At 53.0% G+C, this 24,988-nt stretch overlaps 3 protein-coding genes across 4 annotated transcripts in view; 2 read left to right on the top strand and 1 right to left on the bottom strand.

The window, feature by feature from the left end:
• Positions 1–19,980, bottom strand: part of Pnkd (PNKD metallo-beta-lactamase domain containing) — a 71,099-nt gene extending 51,119 nt beyond the window's left edge. Inside the window, exons 1-2 of the mRNA XM_087904241.1 lie at positions 19,839–19,980; positions 18,928–19,099 (exon numbers count right to left, since the gene is read on the bottom strand). Coding sequence (XP_087760367.1) covers positions 18,928–19,099; positions 19,839–19,905 — 239 coding nt within the window. The 5' untranslated portion in view covers positions 19,906–19,980. The remainder of the gene's footprint in view (positions 1–18,927; positions 19,100–19,838) is intronic.
• Positions 1,434–16,682, top strand: Tmbim1 (transmembrane BAX inhibitor motif containing 1). Of its 2 annotated transcripts, none has more exons than XM_048458875.3 (12): positions 1,434–1,556; positions 9,719–9,960; positions 11,078–11,172; positions 11,992–12,056; positions 12,173–12,226; positions 12,668–12,718; positions 13,389–13,428; positions 13,657–13,694; positions 13,836–13,923; positions 14,175–14,270; positions 15,082–15,135; positions 15,479–16,682. In XM_048458875.3, exons 2-12 carry the CDS (start codon positions 9,759–9,761, stop codon positions 15,623–15,625), a joined length of 930 nt encoding a protein of 309 aa, XP_048314832.3. In that variant the 5' UTR covers positions 1,434–1,556; positions 9,719–9,758; the 3' UTR covers positions 15,626–16,682. The 2 variants fall into 2 exon arrangements, with proteins under 2 accessions (XP_048314832.3, XP_048314833.3); XM_048458876.3 differs by having other exon boundaries at positions 1,487–1,584.
• A 113-nt stretch (positions 19,981–20,093) lies between the features above and the next one.
• Aamp (angio associated migratory cell protein) lies at positions 20,094–24,939 on the top strand. Its single transcript, XM_048458870.2, has 11 exons — positions 20,094–20,472; positions 20,924–21,079; positions 21,890–22,009; positions 22,249–22,388; positions 22,635–22,779; positions 22,969–23,052; positions 23,140–23,255; positions 23,356–23,459; positions 23,610–23,700; positions 23,869–24,023; positions 24,466–24,939. Exons 1-11 carry the CDS (start codon positions 20,109–20,111, stop codon positions 24,539–24,541), a joined length of 1,551 nt encoding a protein of 516 aa, XP_048314827.2. The 5' UTR covers positions 20,094–20,108; the 3' UTR covers positions 24,542–24,939.
• The last annotated feature ends 49 nt before the right edge of the window (positions 24,940–24,988 follow it).

The following is a 24,988-nucleotide window of genomic DNA, read 5'->3' as shown; positions in this document are numbered from 1 at the left end:
GTTCTACCAGTATAAAAACTCCACCAAGTTTTGTGTGATACACTGTTATTCACAGCACTCACGAGGCAGATGCAGGCGGGTCTACATGAGTTCTACAGATTGCATTCCAAGCCGACCAGAGTTACATGGTGAGACTCTCAGAACAAAAATCAATCCTCCCCACAAAAAACTTCATCAGACCGTTACCATGTTGAAACACGGAATTTTGATATCCTAAATCTGTGTTCCTTGACCATGGTCACATATTTGGCTCCTCTTAACCCCTTTGAGGTAATAGTTATTTTAGTGTTGACATTCCCAAAATATCTGATATTACAGGCTTACCCTACTCCACACTGTTTATGCAGAGGTGGGGGTAGAACCCAGGGCTTCTTACATCCTAAACTGAAGTAAGACTATTTTTATTCCCAGTGACACAGTGATCTGTTAGTGTAACTACCTCATGAGGATTGCGCAATAACGAAATTCCCTACCCTAACGTGTCTGCCATTAAGTGACACGTGACTGATTCCGAGCAGAGCTTTTGAATCTCATGTCTGTTTGTATATTTAAAGTTTCAAACTTGAAAAGGAATTTAGCTTAAAAGCACTTAATTGTCAGATAATTATTACAGATTTTCTATGACCAAAAATGCTCGTGTAGGATGAAATTGAAGTAAACGTAACACAGCTGTGTGATACAATACTATGCATCACTGAAACTATTCTTTTTGTTTTGAGTTTCCAAGGCAGATTCTCCCAGTAGCAATGGAGCCAGTCCTGGAACTCACTCCGGAACTCACCAGGCTGGCCTTGAACTCACAGAAATCTGCCCGCCTCTGCCTTCCGAGTGCTGAGATTAAAGTCCTGCGCCACTACCGACCCGAGAAACTTTTCTTTGTTGTTTGTTTTTGCTATGCTGGGAGAATGAAACCCTTGTCAGCTATGCCCCTGACCCTAAAGTTGTGCTGAAGCACCGGTTAGTGACAAAAAATAAAACAAAAAACAAACAAAACCACACACACACACACACACACACACACACACACACACACACACAAAGTGAAATCAGGGTGAGTAATTGGAACATTCGGGCTGAGGCAGGGTGACAAAGCGCTGGAGGCCAGCCTGAGGTACTTAGCTAGATCGCCCTTTCCCCCAGAATTAAAACAAAAACAAAACAAACAAAAAAAGCAATACTTTTAAGACAAGACTCGCTCTAAAGCCCCTAGCGCTCCGCGCTGTTACACAGACACTGGCGACGACGCTTAACTCGCTCTTCCTCCTGGGGTGAGGTCTGAAATTGGTGGAAAGAAGTTATTTTCTTCCAGTGAGTTTGGGTTTTGTCCACAGCCGCGAGCAGGCGTCGTTTCCAGTAAATGGGAACCACCCACACCTGGCTGGCGGCTGGGGTCGGGGCGGACCCCCGGGCTCCCTCGGCCTCTGGGTAGGGCGGCTCCTCCCCACTGGGCGGCCGAGGGAGGCGGGGCGGGGCACGGAGTCCTAGTGCTGCCTGGCTCAGCCCAGTCCTCGCAGCCTCCGGGGCCCAGGCGGATCTCACGGTTCCGAACAGCGAAGGCAAGTCAGGGGACTGCGGCCGGCAGAGGTGGGGACCCGGGACCGGCGGGGACTGGAAGCGGACTGGGGCGACGCTGCACCGGGGCGCCCAAACTTTTCTGGCACGCGCGGCCGGCCCGCCCGCTCCGGTCGTGAGCCCGAGCCAGAATGGGTTCTTTTCGTTCTGTCATTGCGAGTTCGCTTTCCCTGTGCGCCTGGGCAGGACATATGGCCCGAACGTACGGCGCTGCCGCGTGCGGTGCGCAGCCGAGTGCTGACCAGCGTCTTGCAGGGTGCCCCTCAGTGGCTGAGAGGCCTGTCTGTCGCAGGGCGTGTCCCCCACTCCGGGGCCCCAGAGTGGTTGTGCTGCGAGTGAGATGGGGGCTGTCTTGGCCCTCAGCTGGGAAGAGGGAGGGCGGAAGCCAGCCCGGGGCCTGGCACCCACCTGGAGCTGTTTCTGTGTATCGTGGCACCGCCAGGCTGGACACGGCCAGGTGACGAGGATCTCAGCTGGGAGTGGGAGGAGGAAGCCCTAGCACAGTGGTTAGGGTGGAAGCCAGTGGGCCAAGCCTTAGGTCTAGAGATGAGTTCATCCCTACCCAAGCATGCCCTGCCTCCCAGCCCTGCTCTCTTGTTCTGTGGTTCAGGAGCCACCCAGGAAGTACTTTGACACTCATGAACTTGTGTGTGTGTGTGTGTGTGTGTAAGTGTGTGTGTTTCACTCAGTCCAGTGTAGCCTTGAACTTGTACCTCAGATTCTTAAGTGCTGGAGTAATACAAGTGAAAGCAGTATTGACTCTCATGACCTCTTTAGGTCTGAGTAAAAACAAAAGGGGGAAATTGGAAAAGGGACCTCAGGGTGGGGAAGTCCTGGGAGTGAGCCAGAACAAGAGAGAGGGAAGGAAGGCTTCCCTTGCCACTCACTCCACTGTGACTGTGCATGGTATCAATGAGGCTGGGGGTCAACCCGAGTACCCTCAACACAGGCTAAGTGGGGAGAGCTGTAATGGATGGCCTGTTAGGTGTCTGGTTCTCTGGGACTCTAAAATATTTATCTCAGTGCTGAGCTTTGGTTTCAAAGCCGGTGCCTTTGGCCTGGTCAGTGGTGGCCTGCCGGGCAAGCCAGCTGCTTCTTTGGGCTGCAGTGTCTGCCATGAGAGGCCACCGCACTTCCTCGCCGCACGCTGTTCTCACCTCTCCAGTCATGGCGACCTGGTCTTGGTTCACAGTTTCAAAGGAAGTGAAACCAATGCTTCAAGGGCCCTGATTTCCTGTCTGACTTCAGGCCCGCTGTTGTAAAACTGGGCAGATCAGAGAGGTAATGACAGGTTAGTTGGCAAGCACTCGGAGAAGTGCCTGTCATGAGCTAGGGTAATAGGCACTTTGGCTCAGCCTTCTCCTTAAGAATGGGGACCTCGGCTAGAGGCCATCTTCAGCACAGCACCTCCAACCCCAAGACCTCTTGTGGGGGCGGGGCGAGGCTAAGAAAGAGCAGAAGCACCGGGGGTGAATGTGTGGTACCTCCTGTGCCAGGGATGGAAGCGAGAGTGGTGGGTTCCAGACCAGCTGAGGCTACAGGGGAAGATCCTGCTTCATAAAGCAGCAGCAAAGCACTGAGGCATGGCGCCTCATACCGCTTAGACTAAGGCAGAAGAAGGACCGCAAGCCGGGCTCTGGGCTCCAGAGGGAGACCTCGTCTCAACCAGCCACAGTGAGGTGACATACATTATCCTTAGAATGCCTTCAGTTCTCTTGGAGATGCTAAAGAAGAGCTGACCTTTACAGACCCTTCCAGCCCTAGCCTGAGCTGTGGGGACCGGTTTTGAAGTAGGAGCAAGATGCAGAAGTCCACAGGTCTCTACTTGTCGTAGATGTGGATTTAATGCATCAGTTAGGGAGGAAGGTGAGGCTTCCTTATGTAGAATGACTGGTGCGCTTCTATGACACAGTGATGTGTGGGGATGCTCCTTTCCTTGTCCTGTGCTGGCTAGACACATTTTTCCTCCATGGAAAAAATCCCTGGGGCTGGAGAGATGGCTCAGAGGGTAAGAGCATTGCCTGCTGTTCCAAAGGTCCTGAGTTCAATTCCCAGCAGCCACATGGTGGCCCACAACCATCTGTAACGGGGTCTGGTGCCCTCTTCTGGCCTGCAGGCATACGCACAGACAGAAATATTGTATGCATAATAAATAAATAAATAAATATTTTTAAAAATCTCCCCACGGAGGTTCCAGGAGCAGCTGTAACTAAGGGGCGGGGAGGACCCTCCAGAGGATCTAGCCTAGCACTCAGCTAATTCCTTGAGAACTGGTCCCCTTACCCTCAACTTCCTGTGGCCCTAGTCTTGGACTTGCCAGCCCAGTGCTAGGATTACAGGTGCACACTACTCTGCCTACGCTCATGTGTGGTTCTTTGTGTGTGGAAGTGAGTGCCTGCGTGTGGAGAGGACGGCTTGCAAGACTTGGTCCTTTCCTTTGGCAGCAGGTGCCTGTACCTGCTGATCCGCTTAGACCCGCCTCGTGCTCAGGAGCGGGCCGGTGGGAGCATAGGGGTTTAAGAGGTGGGAGAGGGAGACAGTTTTTCTTAGGGTTGGGTCTCTGTGATAAACAGGTGGCCTGGGTCAGCATCACGCAGGTTGTGAAGAGGGAGGGCCTTATGGGAGCAATTTAGGAGAGAGAGAGTTAATGGCCTAGAACTTGCTATTTGCCTCTGCCTCTGTACAGGTCTCACACGCTTCTAGGGGCATCCGGTATGTAGATTCCTGGGGTGAGGGTATGCCATTCTGCCCTGAAGCTTCCTATTCTGTTTAGCCTGTTTATACAGAATTTAACTGGCAGGACTGAAGTGGGTTTTGATTTTCAGCCCAGGATAATACCCACCTAACAGATGTAAAAATGGAGTCTGGAAGTGGGAAGTGACATACCCAACTCATGTAGTGGAGTCAGTGCCAACCCTGCTCCCAGCATGGAGACTTAGGCAAAGATGGGAAAAGGAATCCGTATCCACTGTGCACACGATCTTCACTACCTCACCCTTGGCCCTGTGTGCCCCCACCAGGTGAGGGGGCCTCAGATGTCTTCCCCAGCAGTTGTAAAAGCACCCCAAATCAGACAAGTTCAGATCATCTCTGCCGTTTGCCTTTCTTGAGCCTTTAGATTCTAACACCACTCCCCCCACCCTGCAAATTTCATTTTTTTTTTTTTTTTTGAGATAGGCTCTTGCTATGTAGCTCAGGCTGGCTTTGAACTTGAAACAATCCTGCTTTAGATTTCCTGAGTGCGTGCCACCATTCCTGGCTTGCAAATTTAGCATTTTTTTTTATTGGCAAAGTAATTTGGGGTGTGGGGGGGTCGAGACTGGGTTTCTCTGTAGCTTTGGAGCCTGTCCTGGAACTAGCTCTTGTACACCAGGCTGGCCCCGACCTCAGAGATCCTTCTGCCTCTGCCTCCTGAGTGCTGGGATTAAAGGTGTGCGCACCACTACCCGGCTGGCAGAGTGATCTTTTGTGAGCATCAAGAGGTAGCTTAGTTGCATTTGGCTTAGTTGCTTAGTAAGTACTGACCTTACCACTCTTAGGTGGTTCTTTTCCTTCCCCATCCCTCTGTGATTTTCCACCATGGTCTGTTTAATAGTCCTATTCTTCTGCTTTCCTCCCTCCCCCCCAACCTGGAGACAGGAGAGACACAAATGGGGTAGGTAGGGTAGGTAACTCTCTCTTATGTAAGAAATGACAGCAGCCCTGTTAATGGCTTCCTCTTTTTTTTGTTTTGTTTCTCGCTATATATCTCTAGCTGTCCTGGTACTCCCTCTGTAGACCAGGCTACCTTGAACTCAGAAATTTGCCTGCCTCTGTCTCCCAAGTGCTGAACCACTTCCGCCTGGCCCCCTTTCCTTATCTGTGTACCCTGGCCACTCTGACTGGTGACGAGGCTGGGGCCTCTGAGATTACAATCCTGTGACATAAGATGAGGGTGGCAATGAGCCACAGGACTGGGCCTTCCCTCACTTTCCAGGACTCAGACTTCTGTTTCTGTGGATCCAGACAGAGGAATTCTAGAGGTGGGACCTAAGCAGTGGCCTGGAGCCTAGGAGGGAAGACATGGGTTGGGCAGCATGAACAGGAAGTCAGGAGGGAACTGGGGAAGGGTGGATTGTTCTGGGTCAAGCTAGGAAGGGAAGTTCTAAAGTACTTAATTTTTTTCCCCCTGAGATAGCAACTCACTAACATTTCCTGGCTGGCCTGGAACTTGCTGCGTGGATCAGGCTGGCCTTGAATTCACAGAAACTAGCCTGCCTCTGCTAGAATTAAAGGCAAGAAGCCCCATACCTGGCCTTAGAAGTTCCAAATTCTTGGCCAAGAGGGCCTGTCATGGGCTGGAGCGCTTAAATTTCCTGGTTCCAGCTGACACTTCAATGTTTGGACCCCTCTACTTCACCTCTTAGTCCCTAGGCCAGGGAACCCTAAGAGTATGAAATTGATTCTGGGTTCCTTTTCCGAATAATCCAGCGTGATGGCTGGCTTAGATGCTCTTGGTCACTTCCTTTTGCTTCCTTTTCTTCTGTGTCCCGGTGGCTCTATGCTGGGGTGGGAGGTGTTCTCTTGGGAAGAAGGAGGGAAGATGCTAGGCATGGAGACCTGGGGTGGGGGTGGGGCTTCCTGAGATGCTCGCTGAGCAATTCTTTCCATTCTGGTCTGGGCATGAGTTCCTGGCATTCAGGAGGGCACGCTGCCTGGTCCAGTCAGCTGCTCTTCTCTGCCCTTCCCTCCAACACACACTCTGTGCTGTAACCCCAGTAGGTCAGCCTTCTTTCTACAGATTCCAGAGTCTTAACATTTCATAGGGCCCAGCAGAGCCAGAGCCAGAATCTGACCTCAGTAGGCCAGGTACGGAGTCGGCCCCAGACACAACCTGGGGGCGAGTGGGGATCAGCGCCTCCAAATTCTACATTGAAAACCTTGGCCACCAACAAATCCTGCTGTTGGGGCCCATTACACACTCCTGCGGCCACCATGACTGAGTCAGGGAGAAGCTCTGGTACTTTCCTGAGATGGGATGGATTACCTGCGAGAGACACATCTGAGACATGGAACTGCCAGGATGGGACAAAGTCTGGACACATGGATCACAAGCCGGCGTTTATTCACAGAGAAGCTGGGTGCCTAACTTAGGTGAATGTTGGCAGGTCTCTGTAGCCCTCACAGCCCCTGGATGAGCTCAGAAGACCTGAGTGCTTAGCTTCCGGCCTCCTCGGCTCTTCTATCCTTGTCCTTCCTCCCACCCTTTGTTCTTTTCTGGTCCCCTTGCCTCAGTTTGGCGAGGACAGTGGCTGGCTACTTCCCTAGGGTGATGCTAGCTCAGACCTCAGCCCCAGTGGAAGCTTTGGTGGTTGGCTCCTCATGGAGGCAGGGCAGGAGCTGGGGCCTGCATAGAAGCCAAATTGGGGGTTCTGGGTGTCCAGAGGTTGTTGCTGATCTGACAGGTGTTGTCCTTGCCATGACTCTGAGTGTGGCGGAGGCTGACAACTTCCGGGCTGGTCCTAACAGAAAGGGTTGACTCTCCTGCACCCAAGGTCAGACAGCCAGGATTGTGTTGTAGCCTAGGATCAGCTTGTCCTAAGTGGATGAGTGTCCTAGATTCTGACATTTTGAGTTTCCTCCCTTGTGCTGATGAATGAGACTGGAGCCCACTGTGGGGAAGGTGAAGGTTGGGTATCCATTTCTGCATAAGCCTGCTGTTGTCACTGCTGATGAGAGGTTGGGATAGACAGACTATCCAAACAGAAGGGCACCAGAGTTGGCCTTGGGCAAGCCTTGACTTCCTCATACCCAGTGGGGTATCCTGGCCAGCCCCTCTTTACTCTCCTAAGCCTCAGAGTCTTTATTTGTAATGATAGTGCTCACCTGCTGGGCTACTTTAAGGAGTTAGTGAGGCTGCAGCTGAAAACAGCCAGAAGGACCCTTGCTGGGCATTGTTCTGAGAGTTCTTTTCATTTTTACAGTTCTTTGGGAGGCACCTGCACAGGTGTTGAACCCATTTTCCAGGGGAGGATACTGATGCATAGCAAAATCTCTGGTTCAAAGGGGCAGGTAGCTAAGGACTCAGACAATTAATTATACTCGGATCAGCCAGGTCCACTGGCAAATTCCTCTGACCACAAACATACAGGGCAGGGCTAGGGAGGGCAGAAGGGAGACCATGAGTCAGCAGCTGAGCTACTCTAGACCCTGGAGCCCCGTCTCAGGCAGTGAGTCACACTTCACCCCCAGATCACTGCTGCCCCTTGCTCTGGGAAGTGGGAAGGGCAGCTGTCTGCCCAGCACAAAGGGCAAGCCCTGAATAGTCTGTTTCCCAAGGTCACAGACAGGGCTCCTAGAGCTGTCTTGGAGCTCACTGAACCACCCCATTTCACATATACCTTGTGAAGGGCCAGGTCATTGTGACATATTGGCTTGGTGGCACTGTTGGGACTCTGATGACAGGGCCTCTCATGGCAGTGCCTCTTGGCTGTGTAGCCATCAGCCTGCACCACCACCCCAATGGTGGATGTCAGATAGACCAGAGATGAGGGCCAGAATAAAATGACAGACACATCTGCACCAAAGGTAACCTTTGTCCTCTTCCTCCCACTAGGATGCCCTGCTCTCTGTGGAGTCAGAAAGGGGAGGGAGTAGTGGCTAGGGGAAGAAGCCTTTTGCTCCAGAGGATGGGACAGGAAAGACCCTGCTTCTTTTATCTTGTTTGTGATTATTCTGTCCTTCCATAGCCTCGGACCTCTCCCAACCAATGGCTGGGTTCTAAGTTCACTCTTCATTCCTGGTAGCCATTTCCCCAGGGCTCTGCCCTGCTCGCTGCCTGGCTCCCTTCTCATACTTTGTCAAGAAGGGCTTTCTTCTCTCTGGCTTACACATTCTTGCTCTGGGGAGATGAAGAACAGCCTTCCCCAGTGTGACCAGCTCTTGGAGACCTGGCCTGTTACTCGACACTGACCACGTTCCCCTGTGAATAACTCCTGTTGTCCTGAGAGATGAAGTGAGGCCCTCTCTCTATCTGATCTCTGAGCTGCACCTGGTGCCCTGAAAGGAGAAGCCGGGACTGCTGTGCTTCCAGCAGCACCCTCAGAGCTTTGGGGGGGTCTTCCCTGTAAGGCAGGGGTGACTCTGTCATGGGGCACAGACAGGAACGGGTGGTTCAATGACGGAAATAAGGACAGCTCGTCCTTAGCTTGCCTGTGTCCTCATCTCTACCGTCTCAGAGGCCCCACAGGCTGTGAAGAACGTGACCGAGGCCTAAAGAGTAGCAGCACACACGAAGGACATATACCAAGACCTCAAAATGCTCCATTCAGGGTGTGCTCCTAAACTGTACATCTATACAGTGGGACACTTCACTATGGTAGGCCTTGGGGCTCACTTGAAGTAAGCATAGCATCTGGAGAGACCTGCTCCCTGACTACAAGTCTCCTGTCAGAAGCAGTCCCTCCTCAGATGGCTCTTCTGGACCCTGCCGCTGCTGCAGAGAAAAGCCCAGAGACACCCTTTCCAGGGAGCTCTGGAGCAGTGTCTACTCCCAGACCAGGCCAGTGAAGGGAGCAGCAGGCACAGGCTGCCACATGCCTCTGTGGCAGGAACCTGAAAGTCCTGTCTCCTGCCTGCCCCGGTCTGGCACAGTGGCAGGCTTGTTTTCCTCCTCTTTCCTGCTCAGCTCCTAGCCTGGCTCCACCCCGTGTCTGGCGCTCAGCCGGCTGCCCCAGCCAGCTGCTGTGGGGGCTGGGCTGACCCCTCCAGAGGGTCCCAGCTGGCCAGCACTGACTCACCAGGAAGCTCTGCCAGGGCCCATTCAGCTTCTTCCCTGGTTCTGCTGTCAAGCCACCGCGGCAAGATTTCCTTAAAGGAGAACAGGGAGTTCCCCCGTGGGGCCGTTTTCATCTGTGGTTCTGATGCTTAGCAGTGACGCTGGGTGTCTGACTAATCCCCACTCCCACTTCACTGTGGCCGGGGAACAAGCAGGGCAGGGCAGGATAAAGGCTGCTGTGAGAGAGTAGAAAAGCTAGGGGCTGGCCCAGTGGGGCGGTGGCCTGTGGGCAGTGAGTGGCATGTGTGACCTAGAGACACAGCCTGTAAGGGAGCAAGGGTGGAGTGAGTGACCAAGAACTCATGACTGCTTGCTTGTTTCCTATTGCAGGTCCCAGAAACTGGGGTTTTCCCTCAGCCCTTGAGTGGCCATGTCCAATCCCACTGCCCCGCCTCCCTATGAGGACCGCAACCCCCTGTACCCTGGCCCTCCACCTCCTGGGGGCTACGGGCAGCCATCTGTCCTGGCAGGTGGATACCCTGCCTACCCCGCCTACCCCCAGCCTGGTTACGGTCACCCTGCTGGCTACCCACAGCCGATGCCTCCCATCCATCCAATGCCCATGAACTACGGTGAGTCCTGGAGGGTAGCTGGGGGTGGATGGGACAAGATGGGCTTGGGGCCCAAGGAGCCCTTACATTCCCTTCCTCCTACCATCCCCTTTGATACCCCTTTCCTCTGCCTGTCCCACCTTCCCCTTGGCCTCCTGTTCTTCCCTCCAGCCACTTGCTGACCTATGTATTCAGTAAGGACACTGAGGCCATAAGACATATACCAGAACTTACCCCCGGGAAGATAGCTGGGTGAATTAATGGCTTCTAAGTGGTTGCCTAAGGAACCACTTCTGTTTCTCAACAAGGCTGTTGCCACTGTGTGTGGGTACCATGTCTTCCTTAGGAACCCTAAGCACTTTTTTTTAATATCCTAGGGCTGACATCTTCATCCTTTATATACACTCTGATTTTTGTCAACAGCCAAAATGTCATGGCTGGTCAGTGAAGGTGAGGTTAGACTATAGTAGCCTCTTTTTGGGGTCGGGGGGGGTGGATTTTGCATTTCTTTTTGGTATGGGAGATTGAATTCAAGATCATTACAGGCTAAGCATGTATTCTGCGTATGAGCTGTACCCCACCTCATTCTGGGTAGATTTTGGAAGCAGTTCCCAAAGAGGCATCCATGGAATGTTGGTGGCTTGCAGTAGCCTCAGTGTCCCAGAGCCAGTGTGTGGCCAGCTCCTGACTGGACACTTGTTCTGAGGCAGACTTACAGGTGACAGTTGCATGTACATATGTACACTGTGACCCTGCTACAGACCAAGACCTTGACTCCTGTGCCCACTGTCTGTGTACGTCTCCCCTCCTCTTCTCTGGCCCTCTACCCCAAGGCCACTGCTCTGCCATCCAGTTCTACTCCCTAGATGCCAGCTGCTTCCCTAGATGGTGATGCCACTTTCCCGCCCCCAGTGATGGGGGCTGGGCACAGAGCCTGCAGCAGATGCCTGCTGACAGGACAGCTCTTCCTCACCCTAGCCCAGCTGGGGTTACTCTGAGGGGCCCAGAGAACTCTAGCTTGATGAAGGAATCTGTGAGTTACAAATGTGTCTTCTGAACAGAGGTCAGGGGTACTTTGAGATGGAGGCTACCTGTCCTAGGTCCCCAGTTGGTTGACATGATCTGTGTCTGGTCCCAGGCCATGACTACGGTGGGGAGGAGAGAGCAGTAAGTGACAACTTTGGCCATGGAGAATGGGATGACCGGAAAGTCCGACATAACTTCATCCGAAAGGTGAGATGGGGCTGGAGCTTCGGGGGGAGGGGGACTAGGCACAGGCACACATTCCCACATAAACACCTCAGTTACCTGCCTCCTTGTAGGTCTGTACCCCTCCTCAGAGAGGGATCCTCCTCTTTATGATCCCCTTTGGGATGCTGGAGTCCACCCGGCAAAGTCTACTTGTATTCTCCTCTCCCCTCTCTGCCCACTGTTCTGGTAGACAGCAAGCAGCTGGGAACTGAATGAGCATGCTGCCTCTAAGCCACCATGCATCCCTTCTTTCAGCCCTTGAACAGAGAACCACTCTCAGTACCAGAGCAGGCAAGGCGAGAGAGCAGTAAACTCTAAACTTACAATAAACTAGCTAGATGTTAGATAGGAGAAAAGGGACCAACAAACAGCTGGAGAGGCCAGTCTGCAATCAGGGAAGAGTCTTTGAGGGCTCAAAAAGTGGAGTCTTCCAAATCACAGTTATTCCTTTCTTTTCAAGACAGATTTTATTTTTAATTAAGGTGTATATGTGTGTGTGGTGTGTGTGTGTGTGTGTGTAGTATCCAAGGAGTCCAGAAGAGAGCATCAGATCCTCTGGAGCTAGAGGTACAGGTAGTTGTGAGCTGCCTGATGTTGCTGGGAACTGAACTCAGATCCATGAGCAATATATGCTCTTAACCACAGAGCCCTCTCCCCAGCCAGAGCCTTCTAAACTAAAAAGAGATCCTGCCCTACAGAACAGGGATGGGTTGGTAGGTGGGGCAGGAGCCTTGGCACTATCTATGCTCCAGGGAGAGGCCAGTATGAGATGTGAGTTCTATCCCTGGTTGTCTGTTCTAGGTCTATTCCATCATTTCCGTTCAGCTGCTCATCACGGTGGCCATCATTGCTATCTTCACCTTTGTGTGAGTCTCTCCTTTTCTCAGCCTGGGTTACCAGCTAGGCTGTCCATGGAGGGGTGGCTCTCAGCTGGAGGCAGACAATCCATGGTAAGACTTCCTCTTGGCATCCTGTTTCACAGGGAACCAGTCAGTGCGTTCGTGAGGAGGAATGTGGCTGTGTACTACGTGTCCTAGTGAGTGCACGGTGATGGTGTTGCTGCTGCGAGGGAGGTGGGGGCAGGAGACTGACCAGCTCTGTTCAGGGCAGGGGTTAATATGTTATAGGAGAGGCCTTCCCAGAAGCTGGTGCCAGTGTCTAGGCGGCAGGGGCTGGGGGAGGTCACCTGAAAAGGAGTAACATCACAGAATGCTAGAACAGGGCCAGAGCCATGTGTGGTGGTGACATGTGGGTACAGGTGGTACAGGCTCTCCTACCCACTGTCTATGATCACCCTATACTTCCTTCTGGTCCAAACCCTGTTCCAGGCTTCTCGATGCCCTGGCTGAGAATCTTGCCCTTACTTTCTACAAAGAAAGTTTGTCAAGAAGCCTAGGCTGCTGAGAGCTGCCCATAGAGGGCTAGAAGCAGGCCCAGGGTGGCTTGGCCTAGAGCTATGTCCCATTTCTTCCCCCAGTGCTGTCTTCATCGTTACCTACCTGACCCTTGCCTGCTGCCAGGGACCCAGGTGAGTGCTGGGGACCCAGACAAGAGGAGGCAGAGACTGGGACAGGTGTAAAGTATCTCGAGAGGAAAAGGGTTCATGCAGTGGCAAGAGACCTGGGTACGAGGAGGAAGTGGTCACGGTTAGAGCAGTGTGTGACACCTACCTAGCTATCTACCGTCCTCACAGGAGATGTAAGAATCATACAAACAAGATACACAGCACTTCGAGCATTTAACAGGAAAGACAAAAAGGGAGGAGGCAAATGGCTCAATAGGCAAAGGTACTTTCCACCATGCCTGAAGAGCAGAGATTGAGGCCCAAGACCCACATGTTGCAAAGGAGTGACTCCTCCACGTGTCCTGTGATGCATGTGTGTACACACCCATGTAATAAAATACAAAAGGGGAAGTTCTTCTGTCAGGAAGAGCTCAAGGTGCAGAGACTGAGGAGCTGTCAGTCACAGGCTGCGTGCATGCGTGCTCTGACAAGTCCAGGCCTTGCTGGCTCCTCAGGCGGGTCTGTCCCAGGTTAGCCTGTGTAAACACTTGGGGACTCTCCCTAAGGGAAAGGCTCACTCCCCAGGAACTTCCTTCTGCTGAAGGAACTGCTAAGATTGATGGGCCCAAGGCAGGTTAACCAGGGTCTCTCTCTCTCTCTCTCTCTCTCTCTCTCTCTCTCTCTCTCTCTCTAGGCGCCGGTTCCCATGGAACATCATCCTGCTGACCCTCTTTGTGAGTATAGAAGGGGAGGGGAGGCCTCTCTCAGAGAGGAGTTGGGGGCACCTTGTAGAAAGATGTCCCTGTAGAAAGTTGTCTATTCCCTTTACCCGGCCCTGTCCTTGTTTTCCTTTTTCCTATCCCCAGCTCTGGCAGGGCCATAGTGGCCAGTGTTGGGGCTGGACTTCAGAACCTGACACTTGCTCTTCTTAACTCCTGGCCTTGTTTCTCTCCTTCCCTCAGACTCTGGCTTTGGGCTTTATGACAGGCACCATTTCCAGGTATGTTCAGGATACTCCCCCATACTCTTGGGAAGGGAGTATTGTGACAGGTTGGGTGGACTGTGGGCACGATCCCGGACATTGGGTCTCTGCATTCACGGCTTACGATTCTGTGCCATTTCAACTCTTCCCTCTCCCCAGTATGTACCAAACCAAAGCCGTCATCATAGCGATGATCATCACTGCTGTGGTATCCATTTCTGTCACCATCTTCTGCTTCCAGACTAAGGTGAGGATGGAGAAGGCCTTCCCTGGCCACCCTGCCCTTTATACACACACCTTTGGGTTTGGCACTTGGGCAGGCCTGGGAGGGTCCAGAACCTTGTGGGCCAGGGGTTTCCCTAGTCTAATGCTGAGCTCTCATGTGTGACCTGGCAAGCTGTCTCTTGTATTTGTCCTTAGCATGTCACTGTCACTGCCGTGTCCCGAGGAGCAGTGCTGACTCCCCGACTACAGGTCTTCCTCCTCCCTTTCTTCCAGGTGGACTTCACCTCGTGTACAGGCCTCTTCTGTGTCCTGGGGATTGTGCTGATGGTCACTGGGATTGTCACTAGCATTGTGCTGGTATTCAAATATGTGAGTGTCCTGCCACGAGGGCAGGCAGTGAACCCAGCCAGCAGACTTCCTGTAGTGCAGGGTGGGCTCTGGCTCCCACGCCCCTCCATTGGCTAGTGCCAGCACCAACACAGTACCGTCCTTTTGGGTTTTTCTCTCAGGCAGATGGTAAGCCATAGCCCTCTGGGCCCTAGATAGCACCCCTGAATTCTACAGGAAAGGGTAGGTCAGCTGAGACCAGGTCCTGCGATGCAAAGCTAAGGGACCAAGTCAGGCCTGGATGTAGGCTTTGGGATCACTAGTTCTGATATCTTCTCTGCTTCCAATCAGTCAAAGGGAGTGCATGGGGCTGGAGGGGAAGTGTCAGGATGGGGGGTGCTACCTGCCCCACCATGGCTGCTCCTGGCCTATGTATGCACAGGCATTTGGCAGTGGTATTGAGCAAGTTTGCTGAGGGGCCTCTCTAAGCTGTCCGTAAGTGGATTGCAGGAGCGGTGAGCTGCTTTGCTGAGCCTGCTCCTCCTGAGCTCACTCTGCTCAGCTGCCGTGGTTTCAAACACTCCTGTGCTCCGACTAGCTTTCAGGTGGGCTGAAAGGTGCCGTGACTAGTTTTATATGGATATTGTGGCACAGCCTCTGCTCTCTCTGGCAAATAAGTCATATTCTAAGTTTCTCCCAGGATCTAGAGGCAGTACCGGTAGGGGACCCTGGAGAGGTAGCTTCCCTGATCTCTCTGCTCAGCTGCTGGAGTTCCGGGGTCAGCTGGGTCTTGAGGGCCTGCTTTCGTTGTGCTTAGCTTGGCTTCCTAATGCTGTACCGTGCTATTTCACAGATTTACTGGCTCCACATGGTCTATGCCGCTCTGGGGGCCATCTGCTTCACTCTGGTAAGTTTGGTCCCTGTTCTGGGAGGGGAAGCTGGAAGGGTAGAGATGGAATTTAGGCAGCTTGGAAGGTGGGGCGGGGCCCTGGACAATTGTTCTTTCCTATTTAGAGCTTCTAGGAGTTTCTGGCATCCCTTTGTCTTTTGTTCACACTCCCTGCTGTGTAACCAGTGTGTCAGCCTTAGATAGAGAAGTGAACAGCTCAAGGGCAGAGACTGTGTCACACTACTTCTTAGTGAGTCCACTAGCAAGCAGGATGGACAGCTCAGCTCTCAGGACATTCTGCTGACCAGAGATTAACTCTGTACTCTGAGGTCCTGGGCACTCATGTCTGATTTCCCTGCAGTTCCTGGCTTACGATACACAGCTGGTCCTGGGAAACCGGAAGCACACCATCAGCCCAGAGGACTACATCACAGGTGCCCTGCAGATCTACACTGATATAGTCTACATCTTCACTTTCGTGCTCCAGCTGGTGGGGAGTCGAGACTGAGAGCTATCCCCTTCACTGGCCTGGGTCTCACCCTTTCCTATTGGGCTGGGCCCAGGTCCCTTCTCCCCTCAAGTAATCTGCCCAGTTTCCTCTCTGTCCTGGGGATGGGAGGGCCTCTGGCTGTATTATGTGAGAACCAAGGGCGCTGGAGTCACTGGCTACTCTTGCCCTTGGTGGACTTGGTAAGGGGACCAGACTGAAGTAGTATCTCCTCCCCTTGACCCACAATGAACATACACCAAACTTTCAGTGTGTGGGTGGGTAGAGTGGGGAGCCTGTGAACACAGGAGCTTCAAGGTGAAGAGGCTCGCACCCAACCTCGGCCGCAGGGGTCTAGGCTAGGGAGCTGGAGCTGTTCCCTTCCTGGATCCAATAAAGCCAGATGCTTCGCCCCCAGCTCCATTCCTCATCGGCCACTTACTCCGTCTGAACTCTTTAGGCTTGGCGTCTCTTAGCTCTGGAAGGAAGCTAGGAGAGCTCTGTGCCCTACAGTTTCCCTGCTCCAACCCCACCCTCCAGTAACATGTACAGTTTATTTATCTGGGCTAGGGGAAGACAGTGAGCAAAGTTTATTCAGTCTGGGGCTGAGAATGGCATCAGCTGGCTGGTACTCCACTCAGACACTCAGAAGACGGTGGGAGGCGAAGGTCAGCAAGTGAGGTGCTTTGTAGGATCCTGAGTGGCTGGAAGGAGTCTAGAAGAGACGGGTGGGGACATGGAAAGTGCCTTGGGTTCCCTCTCTGGTCTGAGAAACACTAAAGCCCACTCTGGTACCTAGTGACCGTCCCTTCTAACACCAGCTCAGTCTGTTCTCAACTCCTGCTGGGAGGTTTTAGACTAGAACCCCCTCTCCAAGCCAGCTACCACTTTCTGGAGAATCCAAGCGCCTCCAGCTGGTACTGATCACGGTGGAGACAGAAGCCAGTTAGCTTATTAGGTGAGGTGGGAACCTTACTAGCCCAAGGACATAATGAGAGCTGTTCGGTATTTGATTCTGAATATATTCCAAAGGGACACAACTAGAAATGTAATAAAGTTTTATGTTTGGCATTGAGAACCTGTGTAGCTGTGGCTTTCTTCACTGTAAGGTGGTGGCTTTGGGCAAAGTGTTCACTTCCTTTGCATCTCAGGCTGAGTCTCCAGCCAGTTCTACGGAACCAAGCAAATTTCGTGGAACAGTTCTTGGTGATGGGAGAGACAGGCTGCTGAAATGACAAAAGCTGGCTGGGGGAAGGGGCTCAAATCTGCACATCTGTGTCGTGAACCCTCTGTAAAAGCTCCCTAGCTTTAACTTCCCCAGGAAGCTATGTCTTTATATAACATTATTTTTTCCAGGCAGGAAAGGGACTAAACCACGGGTTTGGAATTTCTCTTGAAAACTAGTTTCTCTTACAAATGAGAAAAATGAAGACCAGAGTGGCTGACATATTTGGATGCGTTTTCATCCGTGCCCTGAATGCAGCCTTTGATTTTTGTCTTGTTTTGTTTTTTTGAGACAAGGTCTCTTTATTCTGTTGTTCTGGCTGTCTTGGAACTATGCAGCCCACCATGGACTCATACTCAAGAGATCCACCTGCCTCTTCTTACTGAGTGTTGAGATTAAAGATGTCCATGCCTGACTGATTTGAACTAGTTTAAGGCTACATGGGAACCTGCCTTCCTGACCAGTGGCTCTGAAGGCTTGGGTCTCCACAGCCTGTACCTAAGCTTGTTGCACTTAAGTCTGGTTATTTCACCACCCAGCTGGGAACACAGGTCTTCTTTGAGAGAACAGGGATGAGCAGCCATGAGCAGCCAGCCCCACTCTGCCCCTCCCCTCCCTGGGGCTTAAAAATTCAGTCTTGCTTCCTTTCCACGCCAGTACTTAATAACTTTATTTGCCTTTGGCTGGTTCTTCTGTGTGGGAAGAGGCGGGTGCTGGCAGCAGCTTGAGCATCATGCGCCCTCTGGCGGGCCTCGGGAAATGACCACAATTAGCCACACAGAACTCCAGTCAACAGTCTAGTGCAAGGTTGCAGTGATCCTCACTCAGTTCTGTACACCAGACCCAACTTCAGGGAACTGGGCTTGTTGGGAGGAAACCCTGAATCTCTGGCTCTCATACTCGCCCGTGTTGGAAACCCGCATGTTCTGCCGAGCCTTCATCTGCTTCAAACGGTCCTTGTCCACTTCCTGCTTGGTGAGGACGAAGAAGAGGATACCACAGGGGAAGCCGATGGCCCTAGGGATGGGGAGATGTGCAGCGGGTTTGGGCAGGGACTGAGCCAGAGGAGCTGGAAGAATCAGTCCAACTTTGCCAAGTGTACAAACGCCGTGGTGATAGCTGTCCTGCTGGCCTCTGCTGGCTGCTGCAGGGACCCCACTGATTCGATCCTGCTGCTGTCTGCTTAAGACACTGTAATAGCTCTCTATTGTATCCATGCCAACTCTAGGCATGGCACTCAAGGCCCTGTGTGATCCTGCCTATCTCTTTGTTCCTCTTTATGGCTGATATTCATGGGCCTCTTCACTCCTGCTAACCGCTGATGTGTGATAGTGTAAGTAGCCCTCTGTGAGTCTGCAAAGGTCCCCTCTGCCTAAACTGCCTCACATCCCTTCCCAGACCCCTTTTTTCTTTTTGGTGCTGCAGATTGAATTTAGGATTTCAAGGGTGCTAAGCATGTCTTAACCTCTAAGGTATATCAACCAAGTCTTTCTCTTAATCTGAGCAACTACAACTGAAAGGGAGGGTCTTGGTAAGGGTCAAAAGAACATGAAGTCATGACCTAGTGAGAATCCCAGCTGGGAGCCTCAGTTCCCTCCCTGGTGAGATGGAAGTGCAATGTTTACCTCAGAAAGCTTAAAAAACACTTATATGGCAAAGTACTGTCACACCTCAGGCACTTGCTGGGAAAAAAAAATGTTAGTTTTCCTTTAATGTTGACCAATAATATGTATTAAAGCAAATAAATCCAAAGCAAATAAATTCACAGAACCATTTCTAGCTTCTACACAACATATTCAAACACAATTTTAATTACTAAGACTTACCCCAGCTCCCAATAGGAAGGATGAAGCCAATGACCCAAATTCAAACCACATCAGCTCAACTTGCTTCACAGTAAAGTCACTGTCTCCCCAATGTTACATATTGTCCCATTCCCATCTTCCCTACCCACTTTGAGATTCCACCTCTTGAACCCAGAGATGCTCTTCCTTTCCCTTGGCCTCAGCTCACCATCTGCATGCAACTCAAGTGTCTAGGTCCCGACACCCCTCCAGTGCACGCCCCACTGCTAGGCAGAGGGGCAGTTAAAACTCACCAGGCTAGTCCCACAGCTTTCATGGGGTTCTTGCCCCTCTTTCTGGGAATGTATTCCAGCTCAGGAGAGAGGGGGGGCTCAGGCTCCTCCTTGCTCTCCGGTGAGCTGTGGCTCTGCAGTGCTCTGGTCCTGTTCTGGGAAGCCTTGTTAGCTGTGGCTCCAGAGAGAATCCCTGTGAATGAAAGAAAGGCAGCTCAGTATAGGATGAGGGAGGGGAGAGACTGCAGTCTGGAGTAACAAGTGCCATGAAGAATCCAAACAGAAATGGGAAAATCGCCATCGAAGTGACACCTCTGGAAGCTACTTCCACGTCACTGCGGGCTCCTCACCCTGGTGCCAGGACAGCGAGCTTCGCTGCTGTTCTTTCTATTCAGAAGATAGGTTGGGAAGGATGGGAAGGACTGCAGAGAGACTCACCGGAGACCTACGTATGAAGGAAATCCGGGGAACTCTATTAAAACTGCAGGACCTTAGCTATCCTAAAGGATAGCTATCCTAAAGGATAGCTAACTCCATCCCCTCGTACTATAGAAGAGGAATCTGAAGCCCCAAAAGACGAGCTGCTCCGCACAAGGTCAAACCGCTAATTACCCAGTGCTAGAACTCAAGCCTCCAGAAGCCCAGCGCTCTTTCCTCTGCACTGCGGTGAGTATGAAACCCCTGGAACGCGGGAGACTAAAGGCTCCTTCGGAACTCCCTCTAGCAGCAAGACCCTAGACATGCTGTGTAACCTGAACGCAGGGGTTAGATTGGGTGACCTCTAGAGCACCTTTCACCCCCAGACTCTCTAAGATCCTGCAGAGAGGTGTGGACAGCAATTAGCAGCCTGATTTCCTGCTGTCGTGCCGGGTAAGATGTGAAGGGAATGAGATCTTTTAGCGCCCTGCCCTCCCGGGGGTCCCTCTCCTTACCCCGGAGGACGCGGGCATTTCTCGCCCCACGGCCCTTCAGCGCCGTAGCAGCTACCACCGCCGCCATGTTCAGGTCCCACCCCCTTCACTGCGCTCCCCGCCGGGAATTGTAGTTTGCGTAAGGGGCCTCCCCCGCGCCTTCCGTCCTGCCTACAGATCAGAAACTACATTTCCCAGAAGTCCGCGTAGCGGACCCGGGAGAACTACTCCTCCCAGGAGACCCCGGAGGCGCGCACGCTCGCTTGTTTCCCTCCAGCTGGGGGCGGAGTCATGTCGGGCGGAGCTTGGGTTCTCCCGCCACGCCCCGGCCTGGTCATCCCAGTTTTGCCTTGTGATTGGCGGCTCTGTCAGTCCACCTCTGTCGCTATTGGTCCGGATTCCGTCGCTCTTTCGGCTGGGAGTCACCTACGCCTACTTCCTCCCGGGAGGAGGGGCTCGAGTTCCGCGTCGTCGCGCAGAGCTGACTCTGGGAGGCGTTTGGGCCCAGAGAAGTGGATCGGGAGGTTTCGCCGCATGGAGTCCGAATCAGAGAGCGGAGCGGCCGCTGACACCCCGCCGCTGGAGACTCTAAGCTTCCACGGAGATGAAGAGATCATTGAGGTGGTAGAGCTGGATCCAGGCCCGCCCGACCCGGGTGAGAACTGTCGCTCCTGAGGCCATGGGACAGGAGGCGCTCACCCCTGGCCTCTGACCCCTGCTTTTCCCCCTCCCCCCTTTCCTACCGGTCGTTCCTACCGACATTTCTTTCCCAACCCTCCTTCCCTACCCCCACACTAGTTTCGAGGCCTGGCTGGGTGGGGGTTCCCTGACGCCTCCCCTGGCCCTTCCCCTCACACACCCCCTTCCCATCATGCCCTCTGTCCTCTCTACCCACACGGTCGCTGGCCAACGCCAGGTCCTCAGACCTAGCCTCTCTCCCCTTCTCAGCCCCCCAAGCGCTCTGCTTCTGCTCGGTACGTGTGGGACGACGCCTTCACCTTTGGCCACACCACCCATCCCCAGCGTCGCTCTATTCTCTCTTCACCCCTCACCCCTTTCCTCTTAGATCTTTCGAGATCCATCTTTTAACGCTTTTCCCAAAACAGATGATCTGGCCCAGGAGATGGAAGACGTGGACTTTGAGGAAGAGGAAGAAGAGGAAGAGGGCAATGATGAGGGCTGGGTCCTGGAACCCCAGGAAGGGGTGGTCGGCAGCATGGAGGGCCCGGATGATAGCGAGGTCACCTTTGCATTGCACTCAGGTAGGGCTTTGAGGGGAATCACCTCAGGTCAGTGCAGATGGACGTTTGAGTATGATCCGTTGACCATAGGCAGGGTATTATGAGAGACAAATGGGAAAGCCTGCTGGAAATTCATAGGAAGGGCCAAAGGGATTAGGCTTTGCAGTGGGGCTAAGTGCGACACCAAGGTTCAAATCCTACCTCTGCTGTTTAGCAGTTTATCGCCTTTGTTAGCTTTCTGGATCTTGGTGTTCTTTTTTTTTTTTTTTAAAGCCATCTTGGAAGCTTTAATCCCAGCACTTGGGGAGGCAGAGGCAGGCAGATCTCTAAGTTCGAGGCCAACCTGGTCTACAGGACAGCTAGGGCCACACAGAGAAACCCTGTCTCAAAAAACAAAACCAAAAAAGTTGTCTTGCATGAAAGTGACCAGAAGTAGCCCTAGTGGAAATGAAGGCAGTGACATTCCAAATGAGCATTAACAGCAGACTTCTCAGGAGCTGGCTCTTAGTAAGCCCGCCCCACGATGCTCTCATCCCTTCATTCATCCCCAGCCTGGTGGTAGGTATCCTGTGCTGTTAGCTGTGCACATGGACCCACCTCTTGACCTGTACCTCAGAGTGGGATGGTGAAGGGAACGGAACAGCAGGGGGACATACTCTGGAGGACGACTTGAGGATTTCTCTAACACCCTAATGCTTCAAACAAGAACTGGATATAACCTTTCCAGGAGAGAATACCTATGGCTTTGGGGGAAGGGGTTGCACTGAAAGACAGGATTCTAGGTGAGAGCCCAGTTCCATCCCCTTTCTCGTGGACTATCTCTTGGGACAGCATCCGTGTTTTGTGTGAGCCTGGACCCCAAAACCAACACCTTGGCAGTGACCGGGGGTGAAGATGACAAGGCCTTCGTGTGGAGGCTCAGCGACGGGGAGCTGCTCTTCGAGTGTGCAGGTGAGAGGCTGGGCATCTTGGCAGATGGCTTGCATGAACACCTGGCAGCTGTTTACTAGCCTCTGTCTCATGCCGGATCCTGGAAGCCACTAATGTTCTTCCTCTTCTGCCACTTTCTGCTCTTTAAGGTTATATAGTTTGGGTTGGCCTTGGATTTACTACGTAGCCAAGGCTGGCTTCGAACTCGCTACACCTCTCGGGCAAATTTGAACTCAAAATCTGCCTGTTTCTTTTTGCAGGCCATAAGGACTCTGTGACGTGTGCTGGTTTCTGCCATGACTCCACCCTCGTGGCCACGGGGGACATGAGTGGTCTTTTGAAAGTATGGCAGGTCGACACCAAGGAAGAAGTCTGGTCCTTTGAAGCAGGAGACCTGGAGGTGAGATCCTTGGAGTGGGCTTCAACTCTGGGGGACCCCAAGTAGAGATGAGCACTGCTGGGAGGGGCAAGCCTAGCTCTCCTGGAGACACTCGCCTTGAACCACAGCACGCCAGCTCCAGCAATGTATCTGTTCACCTGTAATGTTCGCGCTAGCCTTAGAAGCAGGGACACCAGGGTGGGGTTCATGGACTCTTAGACAGGCTGGGTAACAGACTTTGCTTACTGAGCCTTCCTCTCTGCCCAGTGGATGGAGTGGCACCCTCGGGCACCTGTCCTGTTAGCGGGCACTGCTGACGGCAACACTTGGATGTGGAAGGTGCCAAATGGTGACTGTAAGACCTTCCAGGGCCCCAACTGCCCTGCAACCTGTGGCCGTGTCCTCCCTGATGGTGAGAGAGCTGTCTCTTCTTGGGGGTAGAGGTGAATCCAGTGACTTGGGGGTACTCCAGTCATCCCAGCCTCTGCCTGCCCCATACTAGGACTTCCCTTGACTTGAGGGGGAATTTGGGTACCCCCTACTCTATTCTCCCTGCTCAGTGTACCCTCTGTGTTTTGGTCATTCATGCCTTGGTCCTTAGGGAAGAGAGCTGTGGTAGGATATGAAGATGGAACCATCAGGATTTGGGACCTCAAGCAGGGAAGCCCCATCCATGTACTGAAAGGTATCAGAGGAGGAGGGTGTTGAGTTTCGCTTGGGGAGCCTGAGAGCCTGTGCAGGACTCAGCCTATGTATCCCTGCTCTGTCCTAGGGACTGAGGGTCACCAGGGCCCTCTGACCTGTGTTGCCACCAACCAGGATGGCAGCCTAATCCTCACTGGCTCTGTGGACTGCCAGGCCAAGTTAGTCAGTGCTACCACTGGCAAGGTAAGTAGCCTGTCTGAACCTTCTGCCCCTCCCCTGCCCTTTTCCTCTTAAGTTACAGGACCTGGAACTCAGTTCCGTGACCCTCTTCTCTTACCTGTAGGTGGTGGGTGTGTTCAGGCCTGAGACAGTCGCCTCCCAGCCCAGCCTGGGCGAGGGAGAGGAGAGTGAGTCCAACTCCGTGGAGTCCTTGGGCTTCTGCAGTGTGTGAGTGTGAGCAGAGTCTTGGCCTGGAAACCGGAGGCGGAGGGAGGAGGTGGCTTTGCAGAGGGACCCAGTCATTAGGACCAGGGAGGAGGGAAGGAAGGTACATAAATCCCGAGCCTCGAGAGCCTTCCTTGTTCTTCTGCTTCCAAGGATGCCTCTGGCTGCTGTTGGCTATCTGGATGGAACCTTGGCTATCTACGACCTGTCCACGCAGACACTCCGGCACCAGTGTCAGCACCAGGTATGGTGTCTGGGGCTTTGTTTCTACTCAGCGGGCTGTTGTGCTGGCTAAGAGGCAGTCTGTCCTCTGTGGCCCTGTGCCCCGCTCTTTCTGAGCGTGGGGACAGTGTCTTCTCCTCTCCGTCCTGACTTTTGCCCTACTCTGTTACTGTGTCACATTCCGGGACAGTCGGGCATTGTTCAGCTGCTGTGGGAGGCTGGCACTGCTGTGGTATACACCTGTAGCCTGGATGGCATTGTTCGTCTCTGGGATGCCCGGACTGGCCGCCTCCTTACTGACTACCGGGGCCACACTGCTGAGATCTTGGACTTTGCCCTCAGCAAGTAAGCATAATGGGCTGGCAGCTCTAGAAAGTGGGTCTGGTGTGGGGTAGCACAGGTTTTTGGGGAACAGGAGACGATTTCTAAGGGAAATCAGACCCAATGCCTGGTTTCTTCCTTTGAAGAAGGAATGAATGCCAGGTCACCTGTGCAGTCACAGTCCTGAGATCTTCTATCCCCACCCATTGTGGGGCAGGGTGCTGAGGATGAACCTGTTCCCCTTGGATCTGTCTTGTTCCCATACTAGGGGTTTCCTTCATGGATTCTCTTGCAGTTTCCATAGACATAGTCAGGTCAGTTCCCTGGCTTTGGGGGGAGGGCTTGAGAACCAGGTGCAGACTCAGCTGGGGCCCTGGAGTGGACGCGGTGCTGGAGCAGCTGCCCTAGGATCTCTGGGGCATGGGCCTCAGGTTCTTCGGTAATTTCACCCGTTTTCTGTCCACAGAGATGCCTCCCTGGTGGTGACAACATCAGGAGACCACAAAGCGAAAGTGTTTTGTGTCCAGAGACCTGACCGTTAGCTGCGGCTCTGGCATGGTGTCTGGTGTTGAGGGGTAAAGGGAAACCCCTGCCCTCTCTTCCCCCAGCAGAGGTGCAGGGTGCAGAGGGAAAAGGAGGGGAGGGCGTTGGACTGCTTTCCAATCCCTTCAGCTGACCTGCCCACTCCTTGTCCTTTTTTCCCCTGGAAACCCACCTTACCAGGCCCTCCCTCTCCTGTCCAGCCCTGGGGCCCTTTAGGGGGCCCATGTTTCTTTCACTTTGATTTGCTGGTGTGAGCCATGGGGTGCGTCTTTGTATGTCGGGGGGGGGTAGGTCTTTGAGGTTCCCGTTCTTTCCCTTCCCAACTCTCTGGGGAAGGAAAGGAGGAAGAGAGACTAGTTACAGATTTTAAAAATGTAAATAAAATATACTTCCCAGAGGCAGTGTCTGTGTGCATTTTGTGGCGGCTGGACAGAACAGTGCTTAGT

This window comes from Myodes glareolus, chromosome 1, assembly GCF_982192425.1.
Source record: "Myodes glareolus chromosome 1, mMyoGla1.1, whole genome shotgun sequence".
Lineage (NCBI taxonomy): Eukaryota > Metazoa > Chordata > Mammalia > Rodentia > Cricetidae > Myodes > Myodes glareolus.
The sequence above is the reverse complement of the archived record's forward strand: the minus strand, read 5'-3'. Positions and strand labels throughout refer to the sequence as shown.